Genomic DNA, 22945 nt, shown 5'->3' with positions numbered 1-22945 from the left:
AAATTTGCTGAGCATTTTACAAAACTCAGTGATATAATTCTCAGTTTGTTAGTTTTCCACACATTTCAGTCGATGGTAATGCAGTAGTTATACCTCCTGGTTCAGTTACCTCTCTTGTTTAATAAGCTGTGGCCAATTTCTCAACTGCAACTAAACTCAGGATGAACTGAGAGCACCACTGAGCACACAGACAATTTGATAAAGGCAGCATTCACTAGTATTAACATCTCTAAGTGGCAGGACTGTTATTTAGACATGTTAGAAATTGTGACAAGAGCCCACCATTTTTTCCGGTACTTGTGCTAGTCTATTTTATTTTCAGGTCTCCTATGAGCAATATTCAAAGCTTTCAGAACCAGAATTGTGCTCAGTTCTTTTGTCCTTTATTTCATCATTAAAGAAAACATTATGCTTTCAAGAACTGTGCTCTGTAGTGACATATTCAAATTCAGTGTAACTGACACAGGAACACATCATACAGCAGGAGCAAATTAACCTTTTATTTCAAATATTGCCAATTTTTAAAAATGTAGACATGGCATCCATGCGCAAAACATCATTCGCCATCGGCACATGTGATTTACAGCCTTCAGATAAATACATGTGCAAACAAGTACTTATGCATCCAACCAAATGTGTGTGTTCCATTACCACAGTTTGCATGCTCGGGTATGGTAACCACATTGAACAAGCACAAGTCCACATTTACATACAGCTCCTGAGCACCAGCATCAATCAGGAAAATTTTGCCTTTTATGGTTTTGGGACATCTATTACTCATTGTTTCCAATTATTTTAAATAAAACAGAGTAACCATCTGACCTGTCCTGAAATCACAAGTCTGTACCTTAAAATGTAACAGGAAGACAAATGTTTTAGAACCTGATTTTTATTGGAAAGACCTATAGTTTGTATCCATAAGTGTTAATTAATCATTCTAAACAAGGCAGGGTAGGCTGAGAGTCATCACCATGAAACAAGGCTCACTTAATTCTAGGAAAAAAAATGGAAATTTAAAATTGTAATTTAAATTAGTTAGTTAGTTTCTCTTTGGGAATTAGAGGAGTTTATTCCTACCGGAACCTAATGGAATCTCAATTGTATTCAACTGATTTCTAAAGAAAGATTTTATTTTTATTTTATTTTTATAAATAGATTTTATTCCTTTCTTTCTTTTTTAAAGAAACATTGTACACCAACGCTGTTTGTCTTTAGACCTCTACGCACCTGAGAGCATCCCTTTTCTTATGTTACAAACTAACATGATTCAACTTCATTTCACAAGTACATTCAATCACTATTTAAAGTTTAATTTTTAAAAAAAGTATTTCAGAACTAGGAAAAACTATAAACAATCTTACCAATAAATATGGAAAAATAGGTATAAAATAGGCTCAAAATAAAATGAAGTCACTTGGGTAGTACACACATTATAGTTTAAAATATTGCTTCTGAGATGTTTCTGACTCAGTCACACTTTCTAATGAATGGTAAAGGTGATAACATAATTTTAAAGTGTATTTTTTCTGTTTTCAAATTGTCTAAAAGTAATTTATATTTTGGAATAGATATATTTGCCATTCATATTATTTGCCAAAGTACCCTCGGCGAATAATTGTTACTTCTGTGGTTTACTTATGAGCCATTTTGAGTTTGTGATAGTCACCGCTTGAGATTGTTTTGCTGGTTTTGATTGGATACATAGGCCAGTTTGTGCGCTCAGATAGGGTGGCTATTTCTATTCCCTGATTATAAAAATATAACTCTAAAAACAAGCTTCCAATAGATGTATAAGTTCCAACTTCAACCCTGTGCAAAAAGAAAACCCAGAACCTGTGCGTTACTTCAGCTGGACTTAAATCTATGCTTAAATGGAAATTGAATGGTTCATAGACTACAAATTGACTATGTGCAGAGGTGAATTTAATTGTTTACATACATTTTTTAATATCACTTGAAATTTACATGTTCTTTAGACATTTCTGGCAGCAAATTAATTTACTGGAGTATTTGCAGAAAGGGGGACAAGAACACAGCCAAAGTTAAAATTTGCTTTTTTATTCAAACATTTGAATTTATTTTTGCAAACAGTATAACTTCAGATATAATGAAAAGCAAACTGCATAGGCAGCCTGTTTAACACTGATGATAGTTTGCTTTGGCTGCTTATGTTATTTATACCTTGAAGCAGCGCAAGAAAATATCAGTGTAGTCTCTCAAAATTTTCTGCTTGCAGAACTAAATGGGTAGATAATGATACTGCTTATAAAAAACCCCAAATGAGTCCTCCTTGATGCTATGGTAATTTAAAAACTGTACTTAGCACCAGGAAAATAAAACAAAAATTTATTAAATGCAATCCCTTCTAACTAATTTAATACCTTTCTTCTGTGCATAAATAGGATCTTCTTATGAAATTCCATGGGGAGGGGGAAGAGACAGATCAGTGAAGTTTGGAGAATGAAAAAAAATAATAAAGAACATTGACAACATCAATGGAAAAGCAATAGTTATGTAAAGTCTGAAAAATAGAAAAGAAACAAATTAGATAAAGAACATCCAAAAAGAAAGAAACAGAACTTAAGAAAGATAAGGAGAAAAGAAATACTGTTCAGCTTAATCAGAGCCCAATGTTAGTAAATTGTGCAGTACACTAAAATGCAGCCAGACCATCAGAAACTAATCCTAAGCCCTGCCATCCATCCATGCAATAGTCACTTTTAAAATCCTTCTATAATGCATCAGCTGACTTGATATGCTCATCAGGCTGGAGAGACCGCTTATGGGAAAGCAACCTAAACCCTCCCCATAATACACTAAACTGAGGCTACATCTACACAATGAGATAAATTTGAATTTAAGGCAGTTAACTCGATTGCACCAAGTGACTTTCTTCACTATACATACCATTAACTTGATTTAGGAAGCACTAACATAGATATCATAATATCGTAGGAACCAGGTTGGTGTAGCATCACATTAGAATTTAACAGTTCAAATGAAGGCTAGCGAGGAAACACCATGTTTTTGAATCAAATTCATTAGCCTCCAGAAGCTGACTGGCAATGCTGCACCTTGCTCCCGGCTGCGCACCACTCCAGGGGAGCTGGGAAACTGACCAGCTCAGCACATGGCTCCTAGCTCCCACCAGCCAGGCTCAGCAGAGCTAGTTAGTTAGTTTCCCAGCTCCCTCAAGCTGCAGGGACCCATGAACCAGGCAGCACAGTGACTGCTGCCAGCAGTGGAGGTGCAGCAGGGCACAGAATGGGGGGTAGTTCCCCACAATGCACTGCTGCAACACTTGATGTTTGGCCACTCTAGTATGGCAGCTCTAACTTGACCTTGTGGGAAGTGAGGAGACTCAAAATCAAATTTATCTAGTAGTGTAGACAAAGCCTGAGTGAGGTCCTTCTTCTCCCTTAGTACTGAGAGGTGATACCTCATGTTTATATCAGAGATGCAAGCACACTGCAAAAGCTCAAGGCAATTCAGGGGGTATGAAAACATGAATCACCTACTGCCCTGTTTCTCAAATTTGAGAAAGCAAAGCTGATATCCCCCTTGAGAGCCATCTGGCTTTGATCAGCATGGGAGATGTGCGTGTTCTACCTCCAGCAAAGTCAATGATGCATGTTGCATTTATGTATGAGCAAACTGGAGAATTCTGCACTAAGCAATTTATAGACACCAAAGAGAAGCAAATATTACCAATGCAAATATTTTAATTAAAAACAGCTAATTTTAATGCTATTTAGATGCAGCCATCAGGGTCCAGGAACATCATTCCCACTGGATCACTCACTTGTCACGCAGCTTACGAACTACTCTGCTAAATAATCCTGTCGGAAAGCATCAACGTCATTGGGAAGAGGTAATCAAATCTCAGTATTCCCTCAAAGAATATTCTTTCAGAAATGAAACAAATGCACAAAACTCTGTTTTCCTGCTTACCCAAGGAAACTATTATGCAATACCTACTTTTTGTTTGGTTTTATGGAAAAATATCCTTTGTTGAAGGACTGATTGATCTGTGAAGCTTAGACTATTATTTATGTAGCTACTTATATGCACGGTCTTACCAACAATGGGTCTAGCTGTGATGTAAGACAGGGGCCTGTGCTAACAGTAATTCAGTCACCATGTTAGCTCAATTCTGAGCTGTCAGCAATCAGCGTCCTGATTAGTGTCTAGTGGGAATGTTTCATAGACTACTGTCCACATGGAATGGAAGTTTGATCACCACACATTTCACATAATAACTCAGCTTAGCCCTGAAGTACACTGCTTTAGTCACCAAACCCCACTACTCCCAACTGATGACTAAATACAGCACTTTAAATTGGTACTGCTGCTTTTCATGGCAGGGCTTTAAACCTGAGCTGTAATATTGAAGGTGCTTTGTGACATGAAAATTAAGCCAGGTAATTAAGAAACCTCTTTGTGCCAGATCATGAGAATTCAGCATACAAAGCAAGCAGTACTTTTGTGTCAAGTTTGTCTATTATATCATTGGATCCTTTTAATTAGTAGCTCATACCGTTTTTAATTATTTCAATCAAATACTTTAGGTCAGAAATGCTGCTCGTTAAAATACAATGGTCCTCTAGATATAGTCAGAAGTAATCCCATTGCTCGGTGATGTGTATGATGTGCAAACCATACAAAACACTAGTTAACAATTACCCAAGACATACTTTGATGTAACAGGTTACATACCAACAACTACCATGTAAAGCAGAAAAGAAAAGTAAAAAGATGGCAAGAGAAAATGGTCCATTTGCTCTTCTATATATTTTGCATTATAGATTTAACTTTCCTGTCTCTCTGAAGCAGATAAACCTAAAAAAGCTACTGCAACCAACTAGGGAACACAAGCACTTTGGAAGGGCATTAAAAAGGTTATTTAGACCCTCCCCCAACATTAGGAGGGACTGTCTAAAGTGAATGGGGATCAGGACCGGATAAAGGTAAACTAAATTCATGTGCATTACTTCTTGTCAACATAATCTGACGGCAGACTGGAACATGCGTGACCAGGTCACTGTTGGTGACTCACAACACCATGCAGTGTGGGTGTGGTGCTTTAGTGTCAGAATAGGGTGGTGATCTGAGAGAGGCAGAAGGTAAGAACGAACTAGTAGATGCTTCGCTCAAATATTATGGTACATCATTCTCCTTCCCTCCTCCTCAATGCTTCTCTGTCATTTTGGCTCTCAATGCAGATTAATGAAAGTCAGCAAAGAAATGTGAAGAAAAAACTACGTGCAGACTCTGTGGCTCTCATTTCAAATACATGGGAACCAGGGACAGAGCTTGAATAGACCAAATGGAGGGCAACAATACCAGTATGAAGCCCTGGAAATATGAGAGTGGTAGGCTCTGGAAACTACACATGGTGCAAAAGAATTCTGAAGTAGTGATGTTAAAGAAAACCGTTCAGTACACCCAAATGCATGTGATATTTTAATGACCAGGCATTCTTTTCCAATGTACAATCCTTTTACGAGGCTGAAGACCACCATATAGAAGGGACAAACAGAGCATATTCAGGCACATTATAGGTGAATAAAGACAAAGATCCTACAAAAGTGTAGTCACTGACAAACGTCTAAAGTAACTATCAGCTTACACCAAGGACACAAATGGAGGGAAAACGCTCTTCATATTGTCCCCCAGAAGATAGGGTACATCCTTTCCTAGTGATGGAACTCCAAATATTTTAGACTTAAGGACATGTCACAAAGCAGTAAAAATAATTCAGAATCCATTGTGAAGTCGTTATTAAATAAAAATAATAAACAAATGACACAAAAATGCACTTTTAAGTCCAGATCTTGTATGCCATTCCACATAGGCAAACTCCTTAAAGCTACAAAAATAATCTTTAGTGTCTTCACTGGGGCTTTGCACAGTCATAAAAGTATACCCAAGTCATGCAGCTAGCCAGATCAGGGTCATCTTTGCATTTTACAATTTTGAATGGATAACGATGTCAAACAGAGACGGGCTAACCTGTGTTTAGTCTAATCTATACCTAGTTCCTGTAAATTTACTGGGTATGACAGTGTTTACTATGGACAGAACAATATTTTCTAATATTTCTGGATCTTGATGGAAGAACAACCCTCAACAGATTGACATGATAACTTTGAAATCTATAGAAGTGGGAAGTATTTCATTTCTCCTGATTTGGACAGTTAATATGAACGCAAAAAATAATTCAGTGAATCTATCCACAAATTAAAAGACTTTCAGCTTCCTTTCCCTGCTTAGACATCCACGCTGCTGTGAAAAAGCTTAAGACAAGAAGGCTGGTGTGATATCTTTCTGTGCAAAAAAACAGATGCCTGGCATTCCCACTCACTCAACAAGTAATGTAAAAGAAACAGTGAACACGGAGTATTTTTACATCTGTGGTGAATTCATTTTATAAGCATGGTAGAATTCTAGGTCACAAAAGTACTTGTGTTGTAAAGCCCGAGGTGTCACTCCACTGTACTTGTGACCATCATCTTGGTCTCTTTTCCCCCACCCCCACAAAGTTGCAATTTTTACAGAGAGACATTTAAACATCTATGATAAAATGTTCATAAAGTTCTGAGCATTGATCTAACTCTAGCCTTGTTAAAGTCTGCTGGACTTCTAACACTGACTTCACAGAAGAAGAATTAGGCCAATGTTCATGTTTTTTTGAAACTCCCACCCTGAAATGGTTTGGTCTTGGTGGTGAAGATAGTGGGACTTAAATTTGTGCTTTCCTGAATAAGAACACAGTTCTCCCACTAATATATTTATATTTAGTATATCGGTAGTCTTCATATATCACACACTGTTTAAACTGCAAAGTAGCTGCCTATTTAAATCTCACGAGCAAAAGCTATCAGATGAAATATTCAAACTGATGTTTCTTCTGTTCACTGATTACCAGTTTAAACTGAAGCACTCTCTCCACCTGGTCCTCAAGGATGACTGCTGAAGTACCAGTTGTGTAGCTGTACACTAAGTGGAATTTCCATCGACTACAATGGCACAACTATTTTCAGAAGACAGAGGGGAAAAACTTAATTTTATTTCTCTCCCTTTGCAGTTTGTGAATTGTAGACCATAGTGCCATATTCTCTTTAGGTAAGAAAAAGAGCAGCTTTAAAAAAAAAAGATGTCATTTTATCTGAGCTGTTAAAATTTATAAAATGTTTGTTTCAGCCTTATTTGTTGATAAACTTTTCACCCTCTCTCCGTTTTTTGCTCTTCTCCACAAATCTATTCCCAAATTATTTGTTATATTCTATAAGGATATATTTTTCATGTTTCATGTTCTGATTTTTTTCTTTCTTTCTCTTAACTTTAAATGTTTTCCCCTCTTTCTCTTTAATGCCTAAGAGACCAAGGAACCCTGGAGCACTAGTTTGAAGATAAAATAGCACAGTATGGTTTGTTCAGTTGACAAGGACTGCTCTAGGGGAATTACAAACATAATGTGAGTATTCACTTACCATGCACTAATTCTAACAGGACACACTGGATAATGAGTAAGTTAACTTATTTCTATGGGACCAAATCCCACAGGACACTGTTAAATGGGATCTGAGGTCACTCATCGTCATACAGTATCAATCTTATGGCACACTAATAGAGAAGTCCCTCTTTTCGATACAGAAAAACAGGTCAGCAACATGTCCCTTTTAGCAGTTAACAACCTCCTTAAGCCAATTACACAACTATATTCAAATTGTTTTCTAATGACTCAAGTACCCAAAGGACAGCTCGTCATTCTTCCAATTTTGTTGTGTGTAGCATTCCAGAAACAGCAGAAAGTCACTCTGGGCCATATCTGCCATTGACTCTAAAGCAAGCATCTTCATTGGAATCATTGGGTAGCTGTGCTAAAAATGCAATCAATAGCTCTACTTTGCCCCTTATATTCTGCAGAAGCTGGTTTTCAGAAAAGAAGTCAAATTATTTTCTTTCTTTGAAACTACAAATAAAATGATTCTCTTTCCCTTTTGGCTTGAGTGGGAAGTGAGCAAAGGTGCGGCGTTTCATATATTCTTTCCAAACCATGCATTACACAAACCTATTGAAGTCTAACACAACTGTTACTTTCAGCACCATGACAAAACTTACTTGAGATCCAGAAAACCAGGATGCCATCCCTAATGTTAGTAAATAAGACTTACAAATAATTTAAGGACAAACAATTAATTTTAATGGAGGGCAGAAAATTCTTACCATCAAAACCATCTTCCTCTGTCCCTAATTCATCATCTGAGCAGATGTTCAGCACATTTACCAACATCTCTGTCACTAGTGGAAAAACAAATGAGAAAGACAAATGGTGAGTTTTCCTTGTCAGTCTGTGAGCAGGCTGTAGCATAACAGTGTTAATGAAAAAGTAAACAGAGTACATTGTCCAATTTTTAAACCGTTTGCACTTTAGATTTGTAGTAATATAAAGCTGGGTCCAAAGATCGCCATTAGTTAATAAGAGGTTGTTGATATGGTTTCCTGGTAAAGGCCAGACAAATCTAAAAGGTACACCGCAAAAATAAGGCACTTATATTTTTTTTAAAAATGCATGTTCTCTCTGAGTCTCCAGCTACATTTCAACTCAACAAAATTATTTGAAAACATTGTGTTACTTTTTTCTTGGTCATGGAATGTTAGTTTTGTCTTTTTACTCTTGATGGACAATGAAACTGGACTGGTCTGTTTTATTCTTTTTCAAGTACTTGATAAGATGCTGTAGCTTCAGATTCCCCAAACCTGTAGGTTATATAAATGACTAAGATAGCCATACTAACTTAATAAAATAGATCATGAAAATGTTCCTGTTCATATTAATGTTTTGGAATATTTCATTTTAATAAAACCTAACGTTCCATGGCTAATGTACACTCAAAGTGTGTCTGAGGTCAGGGTTCACTGTAGATACTTCATTATTGCTGAGAGAGTGGTATTTTTAATTTCTTTATTTTGTAACAGCTACACCATGCAGTCTGCCTCAAGCTGTTCCTAAACCACTCTTAGCTTATTTCAAACCAGATAGCAGTAAAAGATCGATCAGAGTGTATACAATGCAAAAACAGCCAAAACTCACCCCAGGAAATATTAAGTATCATTAAAATGTTACTAGGATTTGCACTAGCTATAAAAAGTTGGAGATTTAAATTAGGTGGTTGCTAAAAATTCTGTTCTGTGATACTCAGAGTGGTTGGACTATTAATAGGGTGAACAGAACTATACTGTTCATATATTAGCCAGGTATTTTTCTCATCAAGTATTAAGGAAACACTTCACATGGACAAAAACAGGTGTTACTAACACTGTGTAAATATACACCGCTTCCTACTTTGGTAGGTCTTTGAGGGGAAAAAGTCTATTAAAACTTAAAACAAACAAACACACACAAACCCTGGGTAGAGCACAAAAATATATTTCCAACAGCTTTGCTTTGCAAGATTCCTCTAACACCCATTCTAGATTTTCAGTCACAGTACCAGAAATATTACTACAGACTTGAACAGGGAATAGGACGTGGAATGTTGGGAGAGAACAGGTACAAAATGAGAAATCCTGTGATCAGATGCTCAGGGTGGATCATTACAACATATTCTGTACTCCTGCCACAAATATTATGAGGTGGAAAAAGTACCCCAAAAGTTACTTGAGTAAAAGTACAGCTTCTTTTGAGGCAAGTGTAATAAAAGTCCAAGTGTCCTTCTAGAAAACTATTTGAGTAAAAATTCAAGCATACCTCGTCTTGATTGTACTCGAGCACCCAGAACTATCCATGGATGCCCAAAGGGTGGCTTCTTTTCACTTCTGGATACTTGAGTATAAACAAGATGTGATACTTTTGTACCTCTTCTCAAGTAGTTTTCCATGAGACTTCTTTGACTTTTAATTAATTAATCCACCCAAAGTAGCTGTAGTTTTACTCAATAAACTTCTTTGGGTACTTTTCACATCTCTGTAAATATTCCCATGTATTCTCTGAGGCTATGTCGACACTAGAGAGTTTTGTTGACAAAACGTGAGGTGCATCTACGCACACGATGTGTTTTGTCAGCAAAACTCAGCACTTCTGCCAACATCGCTCTGCTTCTCCGTGATGAGGAATGAGGCAAAAGCTGTGTAGATGTTCCAGGAGGCCCTCTGTTGACAGACAGATGGCTTCTGTTTCACTGTGCAGCCCTGTTTGCTGAGCTTCTGGTTGGCCATTCTGTTGAGAGTGGACGTTCTTCAGACAGAGAGGAATGCTTTTTCGATCTGCTTCTGTGTATGGATGTGATCTATTCACAGAAGTTTGGCCAGAAAATCTCTTCTGACAGTAACGTCTGTCAACAGATCGTTGTGGTGTAGATGCAGCCAGGGAGTTTTTTAGGGGACCATGTGCAGCATATGCAACAGAAGTCTGATGTGAAGCTGAAAGAATGATTTGGGGATTGACCATGTTTATGAATTAACAAAATGAATTCATTTGAATGTCTTTTAAAAGGCCTGAAAGACATCAGCCAGGACTACAGAACTTCCTCCGCCAGTGGAAATCTGTATGACACAATCATATTAGCACATGTTTAAAGTATAAATGAGGAACTGAAAAGTGAGCTGATCATGACTGTAAGCACAGAGGTGGAAAAAGAACTGAGAAAGTTCCTTGACTAAAAGTGCAGCTGCTTTTGGGGGGGATGTACTTAAGTATAAGTTATCAGTGTTCCCTCTGGAAAACTACATGAGTAAAAGTAGACACACATGTTCACACACACATGCCACATCAGACTCCAGTATACAGAAATGAAAGCACTGAAAGCACCTGCACTTTTAGTCAAGTAACTTTCGGATACCTCTTTCCAAACTCCGAGTGTAAGTAAAGCCACAGTGGGCTGTATTTTCAGTTGCTTATCAAGATAAAATTGTACTATTCTAACCAGCTTGCAAGAGTTTACAGCAACTTTCTGGCAGTAACTGCTGCTGCAGCTAAGCTTTGTATTACACTGTAAGGATCAAAGCAACTTTCATAGCTCTCTACTTTTTAGTCAGATGAACAGCTGAGTTTTAAATATCCTGATATGATATACAAGTATCATGTTTTGAACCAAAGAGTTTGAGTCCAGTTTGGCATTTACCAGTCATAGGTTAGAGTGGGCACAAAGTAGCTGCACGTGTCATTCTCCAACAATGGTACTTCTGTAATATGGTAAGACACAGAAGTAACAGCCCTTTCAGGGCTAGGATAGCTAAGTAAGATGTCATACATTTCAGGGAGTTCCCTGTGCTCCAGCAAACCAAGGGAAAGATAAGAGAACAGTGGATTTCAGCGTGAAATTATATGGAGTTGCTGACTAGGGACAAACGCACGACTGAATCAACAGATAAGTCAGATGATGAAGTCCATGGCTGGTGTGGTCCTATCTACCCAGCAAATGGCAGGTTTGCAATACCCAAAGAGAGCAGCAAATAAATGGATATGAGCCCATGTGTTTAATCTCCAACAGAAAAGCTAACCTATTTCCAGAGCGCTCTGAACATGGCACAGCTGTTATTACTATGACCTGGAAGTGTGTGTGGTGGTGGGGAAATCCTACAAGATGCAGAATATGGGAATGACCAAGGCTACACTCTCTGAAATGTTACTTCAGATATAGCCTCATCACTGCACCCTCAAAAAAACAAACAAACAAAAAAAAAAACAACAAATGGCCTCCCCTCTGATCAACATCCAAGCTATCTGCAGCCATTCAACCCAGCCCACTGGAAGTGTTAATGACAATAGAGCTTGGGTGACCCTAACCCAAAATCCCACTCCATGTTGTAGCTTCCATGAGGCCAGCAAGTTACCAACCTTTTTCTCCAACAAATGGTAAGGACCAGGTAAATACATCCATGAAATTTGGAAGCCAGTATGGATGAGGGGAGCAGTTGAACTGTCTGATATTCATAACATTGTTCTCATACTTCAATACTGCAGCTAAGAGAAAGGGAAGAAAAAAGAAACATTAACTGCATGTGTGACAAGCCCTATGAGAAGTCAATAACAGTGATAAAACTTTAGATCTATAAATGTCACAGTGTATGAAATGAAGGACTCCATTGAAATATAAAAGCTAAGTGTTTCTGTGCTTGTGGAGGAAAAGTTACCTTTGAAATGGCCAATATATAAAACCTTAGTTATTATTTGCATGACTCAATGAGACACAAGCTCTGATTAATTAAGTTTAGGGAACACAGATTAAACTTTTATTCTATGTAGCTCTGTTTACACTGTGCGCTTAACTCAAAATAAGATACGCAATTTGCAGTACACAAATTGCATATCCTATTTTGAGTCAATTTCAAAATAGGCTATTTCAGGAAATTGCAAAATACTGGGCTATTTTGAGGCATCTCTTACTCCTCCCACAACAAAGAGTAGAGGGATGCCGCACCACATATTTCAAAAATATTTCAAAATACCAGGCACATTTCCTAAACGTGGAATTACTACCGCAGGATGCCTCAGTATCCCGAAATAGCTCTGCAGTGTAAACATAGCCTTTGGTACTAAGATACTACATATTATTGGAGTCCCCAGTCATCACAATGGTGGTGCTGGCCCATTCTGATGGTACGTATGTAAAATAAGGGTTATTTAAAATTGAATTTATGAAGAAAATAAGGATCACTTTGTCTTTAAAAGACAACTAAAAGACCCTTTATACAATTAAAGTTTATCTATTATATACTAGTATTTAAGCATATTTATAAACATAATTCTACTTATGATGCTTACTGCTTGTGGTTAAAGTGGTTAAGACTTCATTACTTCAGTCTGTTCTGCTAACAGTTCTGCACTTCCAAGGTGTATGTAATGTCATTTCAGTGGCATAAGTGCAATGTCAGCAACAATTATTAATCTGGTGATACAACATTTTATACTGGTAGTTGCATGGGAAAAACATTGATGACTATATTAAATCTCAATGATGCTTAAGATTACTTCTAACAAAATACCCTGTGGAAGTGAGAAATAATTCTCCATCCCTCTGTTCACATCTTTCCCACACCTGCTCTTTATAAAACAGATGCCATAGTGCTTATTTAATAAATTCTAACTTTTATTTCCTCAGAAAACCACAACAGCCTTAAATCCATATTGTTACCATGGGGCTATGTGACAACCTTCAGATGTATTAAAAATAACTCCTGTCTCTCAATCCCTTCATTTTGTGCCAACCATCATGGCACCAGGTTGGCCCAGGATATTCAGGTGCGCAATCTCGCAGGGTATACAAGACAGTTAACATAAATTATGTTACCTCCTGCACCAGATCAAACAATCTCTATTTAATCATTCATGTTGGACTCCTGGGCATTCCAGAGTCACACCACTGGCTACTCTGTTTCCCAGTAAAACGAGGTGACTAAGTACTCTTTGCCTGACTTCAATAGAAATGGGACAGTTCATGTCAGTCCCTTTACTAGGGGTGCATCTACACGAGCAAGTCCTTCCAGAAAATCAGTCCCTCTTCCGAAAGAGCATGCGGAGCGTCTACACACGAAATATGCTCTTTTGATCAGAAATTGAACACACATGGCTCTTTTTCTGGAAGCCATCTTCCGCTCCGAGATCAGGAAGAGTGCCTTTTTCCAAAAATGTCTTTCAGAACAAAGCGTGTGTAGACATTCTGGGGGCCCTTCTCTCAAAAGAGCTGTCCTCAAGTGTTGCATTTTTCGATCCCTGTCCCTTTCCTTCAAAAGAGTGGAGGCTGCGTGGACACTCTTTTGAAAGAGCAGATGGCTCTTTTGATCAGCTTTTGTGTGTGTAGACGCAATCTTCCAGAAGATCGCCTTTCAGGTGACCACTGTTGTGTAGACACTGCTTAAGTGTCCTTCATGTTTGGCCTGATGTCATCAAAAAGAAATGAAGTCATTTTCTTCATACAGGGAATTGCATGCATTAAATTACTTTCTGTGCAACAAGAATGAACCAAGGGTGCTGTTGCAGCCAAATGAAGAAAGGCATTTTTCATTATTTGAACACGTACTTAACGCATTAGTACTTTCAATCATTTTAGTAAATTTAGGGAGTTTCCCTCCCCCACTTTTTTTCCATTCATGAAGAAAACTATTACAAATTCAGAAAGTTAAAGCTTTTTATAAGTGACTTTAGGAAGCAGTCTCAAAAAAACCAAATCTGATTCCTTAGCAAGACAGTAGCAGAAACATTAGCCAAAACATAAAAGCCTTTTAGGGCTCTTTTTTTAAAAATGAAATAAATTAATAATTGAGTTTGAGATCATTTAAAAGGTACTCTTATTTTCACCACATCAATAATGCATCTATTTGAACAACTGCACCTACATATGGATTAACTATATGACAATCAACACTTCACTTCAAACTTGTCCTGCTGATTAAAGGGTACTCAAGTTTCCTAAAACCATTCCTAAATCAGTTGAACAACAGAGGAGAAACACACTGTATAATGGATCTATATAAAATAAAGTACAAACATTCCTTTGTGTAGCATCACATTTACAAAAGAATAAAACACCTCACAGGAGTTTCATGATGTCACACGCTTCTCTGAATTTGTAATTTTATGTTTCAATTTATAAATGTGATAGAGAAAACATTTAGCTTGTTTGTGTTCAGCAACCAAACAAGATGACTTATAATGTAATCTCAATGGCTACATCTGCACTAGAGATCTCTCAAAAGAAGCCCTTCCCTAAGATGTCTTCCAAAAGAACCTCTTCCAAAAGAGTGCAACCACACACAAAAAAGCAGTGATGTGCTCTTTTGAAAGAGCGTCCACACAGCCCCCTGCTCTTTTGAAAGAACACGCCAGGGATCAAAAAATCTGGCACCATGAGGACTGCTCTTTTGAAAAAAGGTCCCAGCACAGTGCCTACACACCAAAGAAGGAGTTCTTCCTGAAACAGGAGCGGAGAGCTTCGTTCTTTCAATTTACCTTCAAAACAACACTGTGTGTATGTAGAATCTTTGGGAAAGAAGGAGACTCTTTCAAAACTCTTTCAAAGTAGCTTGCTAGCGTAGATGCAGCAAATAAGAGCTGGTGTATTCTTATAACTCATACTACAGTTTATAAGATGATATTCTGCAGTGCTTTGCAGAGAAGCAGAATTGCAATTATGTCGGGAACAACGTACTTCACCTTCAACTTTACCTGATGTTTTTAACCCTAGAAGGGTTTTAACCCTGCAATGTGTATTTTGTTTCCTGAAATAAGATATTCAGCCTGTCCTACTATAAAACATAGTTTTATAAATAGCCCTCTGAATTCTAATATATTTCAGAAGTCACTATCCTAAGCAACAAAGATTTACAAAGAAATATTTTATCATATCTTATATAATTTAATCATATGCAGTTCCAAATTGTGTAACATTATTAACGTCACTAGTTTGTGAAACATCAACTGCTAATAAAGTACAATGTATAACATGTACCTCAAGATCTTTATTTCCATTTTGTAAAAAATGAAATCTGTATTCACCTGCAGAAATTGCTTCAGTACATTGTTTTGGACTTTTTGTCGAATTGAGAAGAAAAACATGATCTGTAACAAGGACAGGTTTAGAGGGAATGAAATCCTAGCCCTATTGGAGTCAATGGAAAACTTTCCAAGGACTTCAAAGGGACCAGTATTTTACCCCTGAAGAACAACTCTTGGTAATCAGAGAAATATTTTTCTTGAAAGACAAACAACTACTGAACAAAATGATTTACATCCTGATTTTAGTATAGCATTTGCTACAATCGCTCAGAAAATTAATTCCTATTGATTTTAACATATTAACATTGTCATTGGGCTGATGACTGTTGTGGAAATCTCTGGAGAGAGGCAGCAATAGGTTGCAGTCAAGACTGAGGTACACAAGTAACGCATTGTGAAAAATTTTCTGTAACACACTTGGGATGCCTTACCCAAAGAAAGATCTTAGGGGGAAAAAAAAAAACTAACAAAAATCACTAAGACGACATTTAGGGTCAGCCTAAAAGCAACATGATCAGGAATGATTCTCTGGTATACTGGAGCAGATCTTCAGTCATTGCTAATCTTACTTTAGTTCAGATGGATCAAATATGGTGAGGAACTGAGCACCTGAATATCAACAGCAATTGTAGATAATCAGAACTTCCCAGAATTCACAACAGTAGTTGCACATAATGGTCCTTGCTCAGAAAGGCGTCAGAAGATTGGGTAACTTTATCTGATACACAAATCTGTCATGCCCAGGAATATGGGACAAGTAAGATGACTGATTTCTGAGACTGATGACAGAGGGGCACTTCTTCTGTTCATCCCTTAACATTTGGGGATTTAAAATTCAGATAAGTGTTATTTTATCAGCATTCTTGAGTGTCAAATGCTTGCCATAGCAACAAAAGCCCGAACAGCAAACCTCTGTATTTGTCATACTAACACTTTAAGAAACTAACACTTAAGAAACACAGTTACAGGCAAACCTGAAATGCTGGTCCAACTTATTTTACTACTATGGATCTGCTAACTACTGGTTTAACTTCATCAGAAACCCCTCCTTCCACAAACACCACTTTGATGTTCTTTGAATTGCTGATGCTGCAAAACTACCTTGCATTGTCATTACTGTTCTTGCAATTCCTACATGCCTTGTGCAGATCTGTGTGGTTAGGAATCAAAATATATTTGCTAAAGTATATTTCTTACATGGTTTAGTTTCTGCATAAATAACTATTGTAGCTGGTACTGTAGCTTTATTAGTTTTGTTTGCAAGTTAACATGCATTTGTATTGTACTAAAATGTTATATCTAGCTTCTAGCACTGAATCAATTTCCTCCCTCGCATACAGTAAAGCATTTACATAATAGTTTTTTTTTAAAGTGCTTGTAAGTTTTATACAATAACCCATTAAAATCCTACTAGTGCTGAAAACTGTTTTGCCTATTTTATACCAAATACCTTCTCTGTAGGTGACAGCGGAAAACTCTGTCTGACACTTTAGGAAAACTGAACACCTTGTAATGGGTTAATAGATTGGAAATGGTAGTTTATAATAAAACTCTCCTCATTACATGGTAAGGAAAAAGCAAACATGGAGGTCTTTATAGTCCCCATATTTTCTTTCACCTACCATAGCCTACTAGTTTTATTCCAACTCAGGCAGCAGAAATTAAAGTATCCTGCTGTGCATATTGGATTTAAAAGCAGTAGGAGATGTTGGAATGGATGGCTTTTTCTTCAGCAACTCGTTAGAGAAACTTACAGTCACTAAGTACCATAGTGACGGTTGTAGTAACTTGATGTAAGAGGCATCTGCTTTTATTTAGACTGTATTGTGTCTTCATAAAGTGGCTAGTGTATTATATAAGCAGCAGCCTCTCTGGCTTGTTAACAGATATTTTCCTCTCTTTCCACTACATGTAAAAGTGATGAACAAAACAAGACATGAAATAAGGGCTTAGATATGTTAAGCTCTAAAAGAAACTAGATTTTATTACGATTGAGTTTGTGATATTATGCCCATGAAGCTTGCAAAGTAACAAAGGGTCAGGTGGCTATTTTAAAAATAACTTGAGATACTGAAGCCCTCTACCATAAGATTTTAGAAAGTGCTTCTTTCAGTTATTAGAAATGTTTCCGGTTTAATTTCCCAATCAGCATTTTATTTAATAAAAGATACTCAAAATATAAAAGCATCCTAAGACAAAAAAAATTACATAGCCATCTGTACACATACGTGCACGATACACATTCAATTGAATTTACATTGTGCAACAAAATAAACAAGCATGGAGCAATGAAAAAGGATACAGAGAATCAACACAAAGAATGAAAAAACAGGACACTGCATAAAGCGTTGGTGTGAAGAGAATGCTACAGCTGTGTATTGTCAGAAGGAAGAGAGCTCTCCTACCTTTGTTATTGTATACATCTAGATAGTTTGGTGCTGAAAAAATTGTAATTAGTGAAGGGAAGCCTGTTGTTTGGCTTTTCCTGTACATACGATACCTAAAGGAAATGACAAGCTATATTATTAATAGCATTATTAATCATTTGTACAGTGCTCTAAGTGAATGACATGTGACTGAACAATCACAGGCCAAGAAAAGCAAAAGGTCACTTCATATGATTTCACCATGTAAAGTTACAAGAAATAACAGAAATAAATCATCTTTAAAGCTGTGCATGAAGGATTTGCTACAAGTTTAGAACTTGCCTATACTTCGGATTACTGTGATTTTAAGCAGAGATAAACTAAAATGGGGCAAATTGTGACCTTCCATGTTTTTGTACCAATGCTTCTGTGCTGGATCTTAACCACTGAAACCCATCCATGAAAAGGGTGGTAGTAAAGAAAATACTAACGAGAAGCCCTACACATTTCTATTGAAGTCTTGGGCTTCCGGAATTATTTGAAGTTTTGCTATTGAGTTCAACTTGATCAGGTCTTCACCCTCAATCTATCGTTGGCAGCTTGTTCTCAAAATAAAGTTTGCAAAGGAATAACAAGAATTCTTAAAAAGATAGAATAAATTAACTAATTCAGATGTATTGGAACATCATGGTACAGATACATTTCCATGGTAACCTCCCCAAACTGAATGTTATGTCTCAAAAATCAGTATTAAAGTATTAATAAAGAATAAAGCACATTCACAAAATTACAAATAATACCATTTTAAACCATGCAAAACAGTAACCCCCAGAAATATGTTTTCCCCATGGAAAAAAGTTTAGCTTCACAACAGAATGTCAAACCTAGTCCAGTCCGTGGACTAACACAATAATGCTAATTTCATTACCCGTTCCTGCTGGTTTGTACAGACACAAGGGATATTGACCCAGCAGGCTGTTATTTAATTCATCAGTAATGGAATGGGACACCTGTAGGATTTGGAAGCAACCAATGAAATGCATTTTCCCCCTAGCAAAGTATAAGTAATACTAAATACAGCACTTCAGTTCACTATTAATTTCTAAGAATTCCACAAGAAACTGCAAAACTTGGGAACTGTCCACAAAAGTATGTAAGAGCATCAAGCTGATTCATTGTAACAGCTTTTCAGAATTTCAGTTTGGAAGGTTCACCGCTCCCCACCCCACCATTGTGCGAGTGTTGCATTACGCTTTATGATAGATTAGCTCTCTGACTCCTAGCGGAGAGGTGAGAATGGAACAGTCAGGGTGATCAGCTTACTATTCCAAGGTAGCTGGGAGTAGGGTAAGTGATGGAGTAGGCTGTGTGTAACAGGGTGCGAGAAGGCTTCTTGTGCTAGTCTCAGCCACTTTTTGCACCAGTATAAGCAGTAGCCAAAAGGTTGTTCCGGGATATATCCTGAAAATGAGTATTCTTCCTAATCAAATGACAACACTTGTTCTCAGGGGGCACCTCTAAGTTTTAAACAGCCCATGCTAGAGTCTGAAGCTTCTGTCTCAGCCTTGACTTCCAGGCTCTGGTGTGTCCCAGTACCGTGACACATCTCTCTGTGTACCGTGATGTTTAGGAGGCTATGGCAGCATGAGGTAGCATTTAGTGATAGGTGAGGCTTCAGAGGTTTGGTCTTTACTTGTGACTCAGAAGAAAAGTATATGAGGCCAACCATTTTTGAACCGCTTTCAGGCAGGTCAGAGGAGGTGGTTCAGTGAATTAGCAGCGAGAGAGTGATTTTTTTTTTTAAACTGGGGCTTTAATTAAAGAACACTGCCCCTAAGTCTGCAGATATTTTTGTGCACATTAGGAGCTTTGTTGTAATAACTTTTGCAGGAAACCCCAGAAGCACAGAGCTGTACTGATCAGAAAGTGCCAGAATTGCTGTAGATGATTTACAGTTGTAAATTTAGCTAAGGTGCTAGCCAGCAATTGCAATACATTTTATTCCTTTCTGGCTAGAGCGATCACCCTTCCCTTACTTTAAAGGGGCATTCCTTATTTGAAGTCCCATGTTCCACTTCTTGAAATAAGACCAAATGTGTTTGTCTTGTAATTCAGCTATGGTTGCGTAACAGATCAAACACTCTAATCCCAGGGCTTGTTCTTTATAGAACCAACAAAACATTGTTGTTGCTGTCACTGAAAAACACGTTTCCAATGTCATTTTTCACATAGTTGTCCTTTGTCTCCTTGATATGCAGTTCATTACCTTCCACTTTTCACTACTATAGGATGAACCTCTCTAATCTGGAACTCTCTCAGATGGCAACATCCATAATCCAGCATGATTTTAATTAACTGGACAACCAGTTACGGGTGCAACCAAGTTTCCCACGGTCCATAAAGTTACAGCCACCAGTCCTGGCTCTCAGAGTTCTGTGCTGGTTTTTAACTGTAGTTTACCTCTAAATGTTTTACATGTTTCTAAGAGCCCAGTAAGCAGTGGAAGTGTTGGTAATCTGCTAAACAATATTGACATCCCATCGTCCAGGAAATTCTCTCACCCGGCACCACTCAGGCTGTGAGGGGGGCAGACGAGAGAGGTTCAACCTGTACTGGTGAAATACAGCTGGGTTTTCAATAAGTTACTGCAAGAAAGCAACAAGCTGACAAAACCACATTTAAATGGTCATTTTGGGGAACATGCCTGAGATGTGCATATTCAGGCTTTAGTCTCATGGTACATTAGCTTATATTTTAAAAGGCCTGTAAGTGCTAAGTATCAACACCAGTGTGACAAAATAAGGGGGTTTTCGAACTTTATCACTGCTAAAAAAAGGATTATTTTACTTGCTGATTCAGGGACATCCTATAAAACCTAATGGAGATGATTTTTTTTTTTAAATTTATGAAGCAAGAAACCTCTCTCTCCCACCACATACATACCCACATACTTACCCTGCATCTTGGGCTTCATGGGCTCGGAGTATAGATAACAAGTTATTGTGCTGGAGAAAATCACATACAGCAGGGTAACTGTTGGAGTAAAAGAAAAGCTTCTGTTATGGAATTATCAGAAGCATTGTGTTTATCTGACATTCAGAAATACTGTATTTGATCAAGCATAATCAAACATGCATCATTCATGGAATCAACTTCTGCTCTGAGGGCAGGTTTTTTCAGTTCCACTTTGGAGATAGCACCGGAGGCTGTACTTTTTACATAACTGGCTGGAGGCAAAGCACAGAAAAGCTGCAGTTCATTATATAACAACAGCCACCTGTCAGAAAGAAAATCACTTCTATTATACTCAGAACATCAACGCATCCAGAGGAGGATAAATGTAATACAAGGATGGTCTACGACAGAAAATTTGCCCACTCAATACTATACGCATTAGTTGTTTAGAGAGAGCTATGTATGGTGGTGGTGTACAAAGAAACAGAGGCAGAAGAAGGAAAGTGGACTGTTAGTCAAACTGAAGTTGCTTCTAAGTTTAATTTCACCAACAAATGATATTTCAATTACATCTTCTCTTAGGGTGCACCTACACTAGGAACTAATTTTGAAGTTAGGCACTACATTGAAGTAGCCAGCAGAGTCTACACACGTTTTCCCCTACTTGGAAGTTAACTTTGAAGTAGGCAGCCCAACTTCGAAATCCTTAGCCCATTCCCGGGAATGGACTAGTGCCCTACTTCAAAGTTTAACTTACAAATAAGGTGCATGTAGATGCTCAGCTTCAAAGTTGCGTACTGTTTCAGTCCAGGATCCCATTTCTTTCTGCTGACAGATATGCTAGCAGAAATCTGTAGGATAGGCACAGTCTCATGTATGAAGAATCCTTTGTATGGTCCCCAAACACCCATGACATACTCTTGGATTTCTAAAAGGAATTTGCAAGGACATCTGTGAATTAGTTTATGAATTAAAATTAATTTTAAAAGGTCCCTTTAAGGTAAGTATAGGGAACTGAGATTTACTATCCTCTACACTCTTTTACAGTTCAATACGGCCCTAGACATTACACATTGGTGTAAGCAACTTCAAAGTTATTTTTGTAGTGTAGAGACAGCCTCAGTGTCTAGAATTGTGCATGCAAATTTGAAAAACTGTGCGAGTCAAACATATTTCACATGACCTCACAATTGAGCAGGTTGTTTCTACCACCCTGATGAAAACACGGTCATTAAAACAGAACAATAGGACTTCTACTATACTGATATTTTTCACATTACTAATTTCACATGGACAAATCTGCCTTAGCAGAAGAAAGCGAACCCAGCTCTGTATTTCTGTCTCATTTTCTGTTCCCTGAAAGCTCTCAGTTCTAGCAGTTCCTTCATTTATGGAGGCACTGAGATTTATTAACAGTCAGGACATAATAAAAATACACAGACTGTACACATTTACTAGATGTGAAAAGCTACCCTTTTTTTTTTAAACTATGAACATTTAATTCAAACCTTATTACTACTAAAAATATAAACCTTGGATACTGTCTTATGCTATGGAGACCCACATCGTAACTCCATTGAGAATGAGAGGATGCCTTTACTGGACTTCTGGCACCTTGATGTGGATGCAGACTATGCCAGTAATGCCATGTTTTCAGTAGTATAAAACTTATTCCACATCACACTGCAATGAAACAAGCTGTCCCTCTAATGAGCATATTTTCACTAGTATAAATCCAGCTGTTTCAATCCAGGATACCAATTCTTCCTGCCGACAGCTATGCTAGCAGAAAACTGTAGGATAGACGCAGTCTTTCATGTATGAAGAATCCTGTGTATGGCCCCCAAACACCCAGAACATACCCTTGGATTTCTAAGGGGACATCTGTGCATTAGTTTATGAATTAGAATTAGTTTTAAAAGGTTCCTTTCAGGTAAGTATAGGGAACTGAGATTCACTATCCTCTATGCTCTTTTAGGCTACGTCTACACTAGGACACTATGTCAAAGTAGCCTATTTCGAAGTAAGAACGTCGAAATAGGCAACTTCGAGACGTATCATCCACACGTCTCCTGCGGCTGGTACTGTCGATGTTCAACATCGAAATAGCAATGGGGAACATTGA

At 37.6% G+C, this 22945-nt stretch overlaps 1 protein-coding gene across 7 annotated transcripts in view; it reads right to left on the bottom strand.

Moving 5' to 3' along the window:
- The window catches only part of PPP3CA (protein phosphatase 3 catalytic subunit alpha), a 288298-nt gene that overhangs the window by 16659 nt on the left and 248694 nt on the right, over window positions 1–22945 (bottom strand). For 4 of the 7 annotated variants that reach the window (XM_074993513.1, XM_074993506.1, XM_074993510.1 and 1 more), the window contains exons 7-11: window positions 20821–20898; window positions 17905–17999; window positions 11843–11968; window positions 8230–8304; window positions 2382–2408 (exon numbers count right to left, since the gene is read on the bottom strand). In XM_074993513.1, coding sequence (XP_074849614.1) covers window positions 2382–2408; window positions 8230–8304; window positions 11843–11968; window positions 17905–17999; window positions 20821–20898 — 401 coding nt within the window. The remainder of the gene's footprint in view (window positions 1–2381; window positions 2409–8229; window positions 8305–11842; window positions 11969–17904; window positions 18000–20820; window positions 20899–22945) is intronic. The other 3 variants (XM_074993509.1, XM_074993511.1, XM_074993507.1) reach the window with 2 other exon arrangements.

The sequence above is a fragment of the Carettochelys insculpta genome, chromosome 4 (genome assembly GCF_033958435.1).
Source record: "Carettochelys insculpta isolate YL-2023 chromosome 4, ASM3395843v1, whole genome shotgun sequence".
In the NCBI taxonomy this organism is placed as follows: domain Eukaryota; kingdom Metazoa; phylum Chordata; order Testudines; family Carettochelyidae; genus Carettochelys; species Carettochelys insculpta.
Note: the sequence above shows the minus strand (reverse complement) of the source record. Positions and strands in the feature narration are given on the sequence as shown.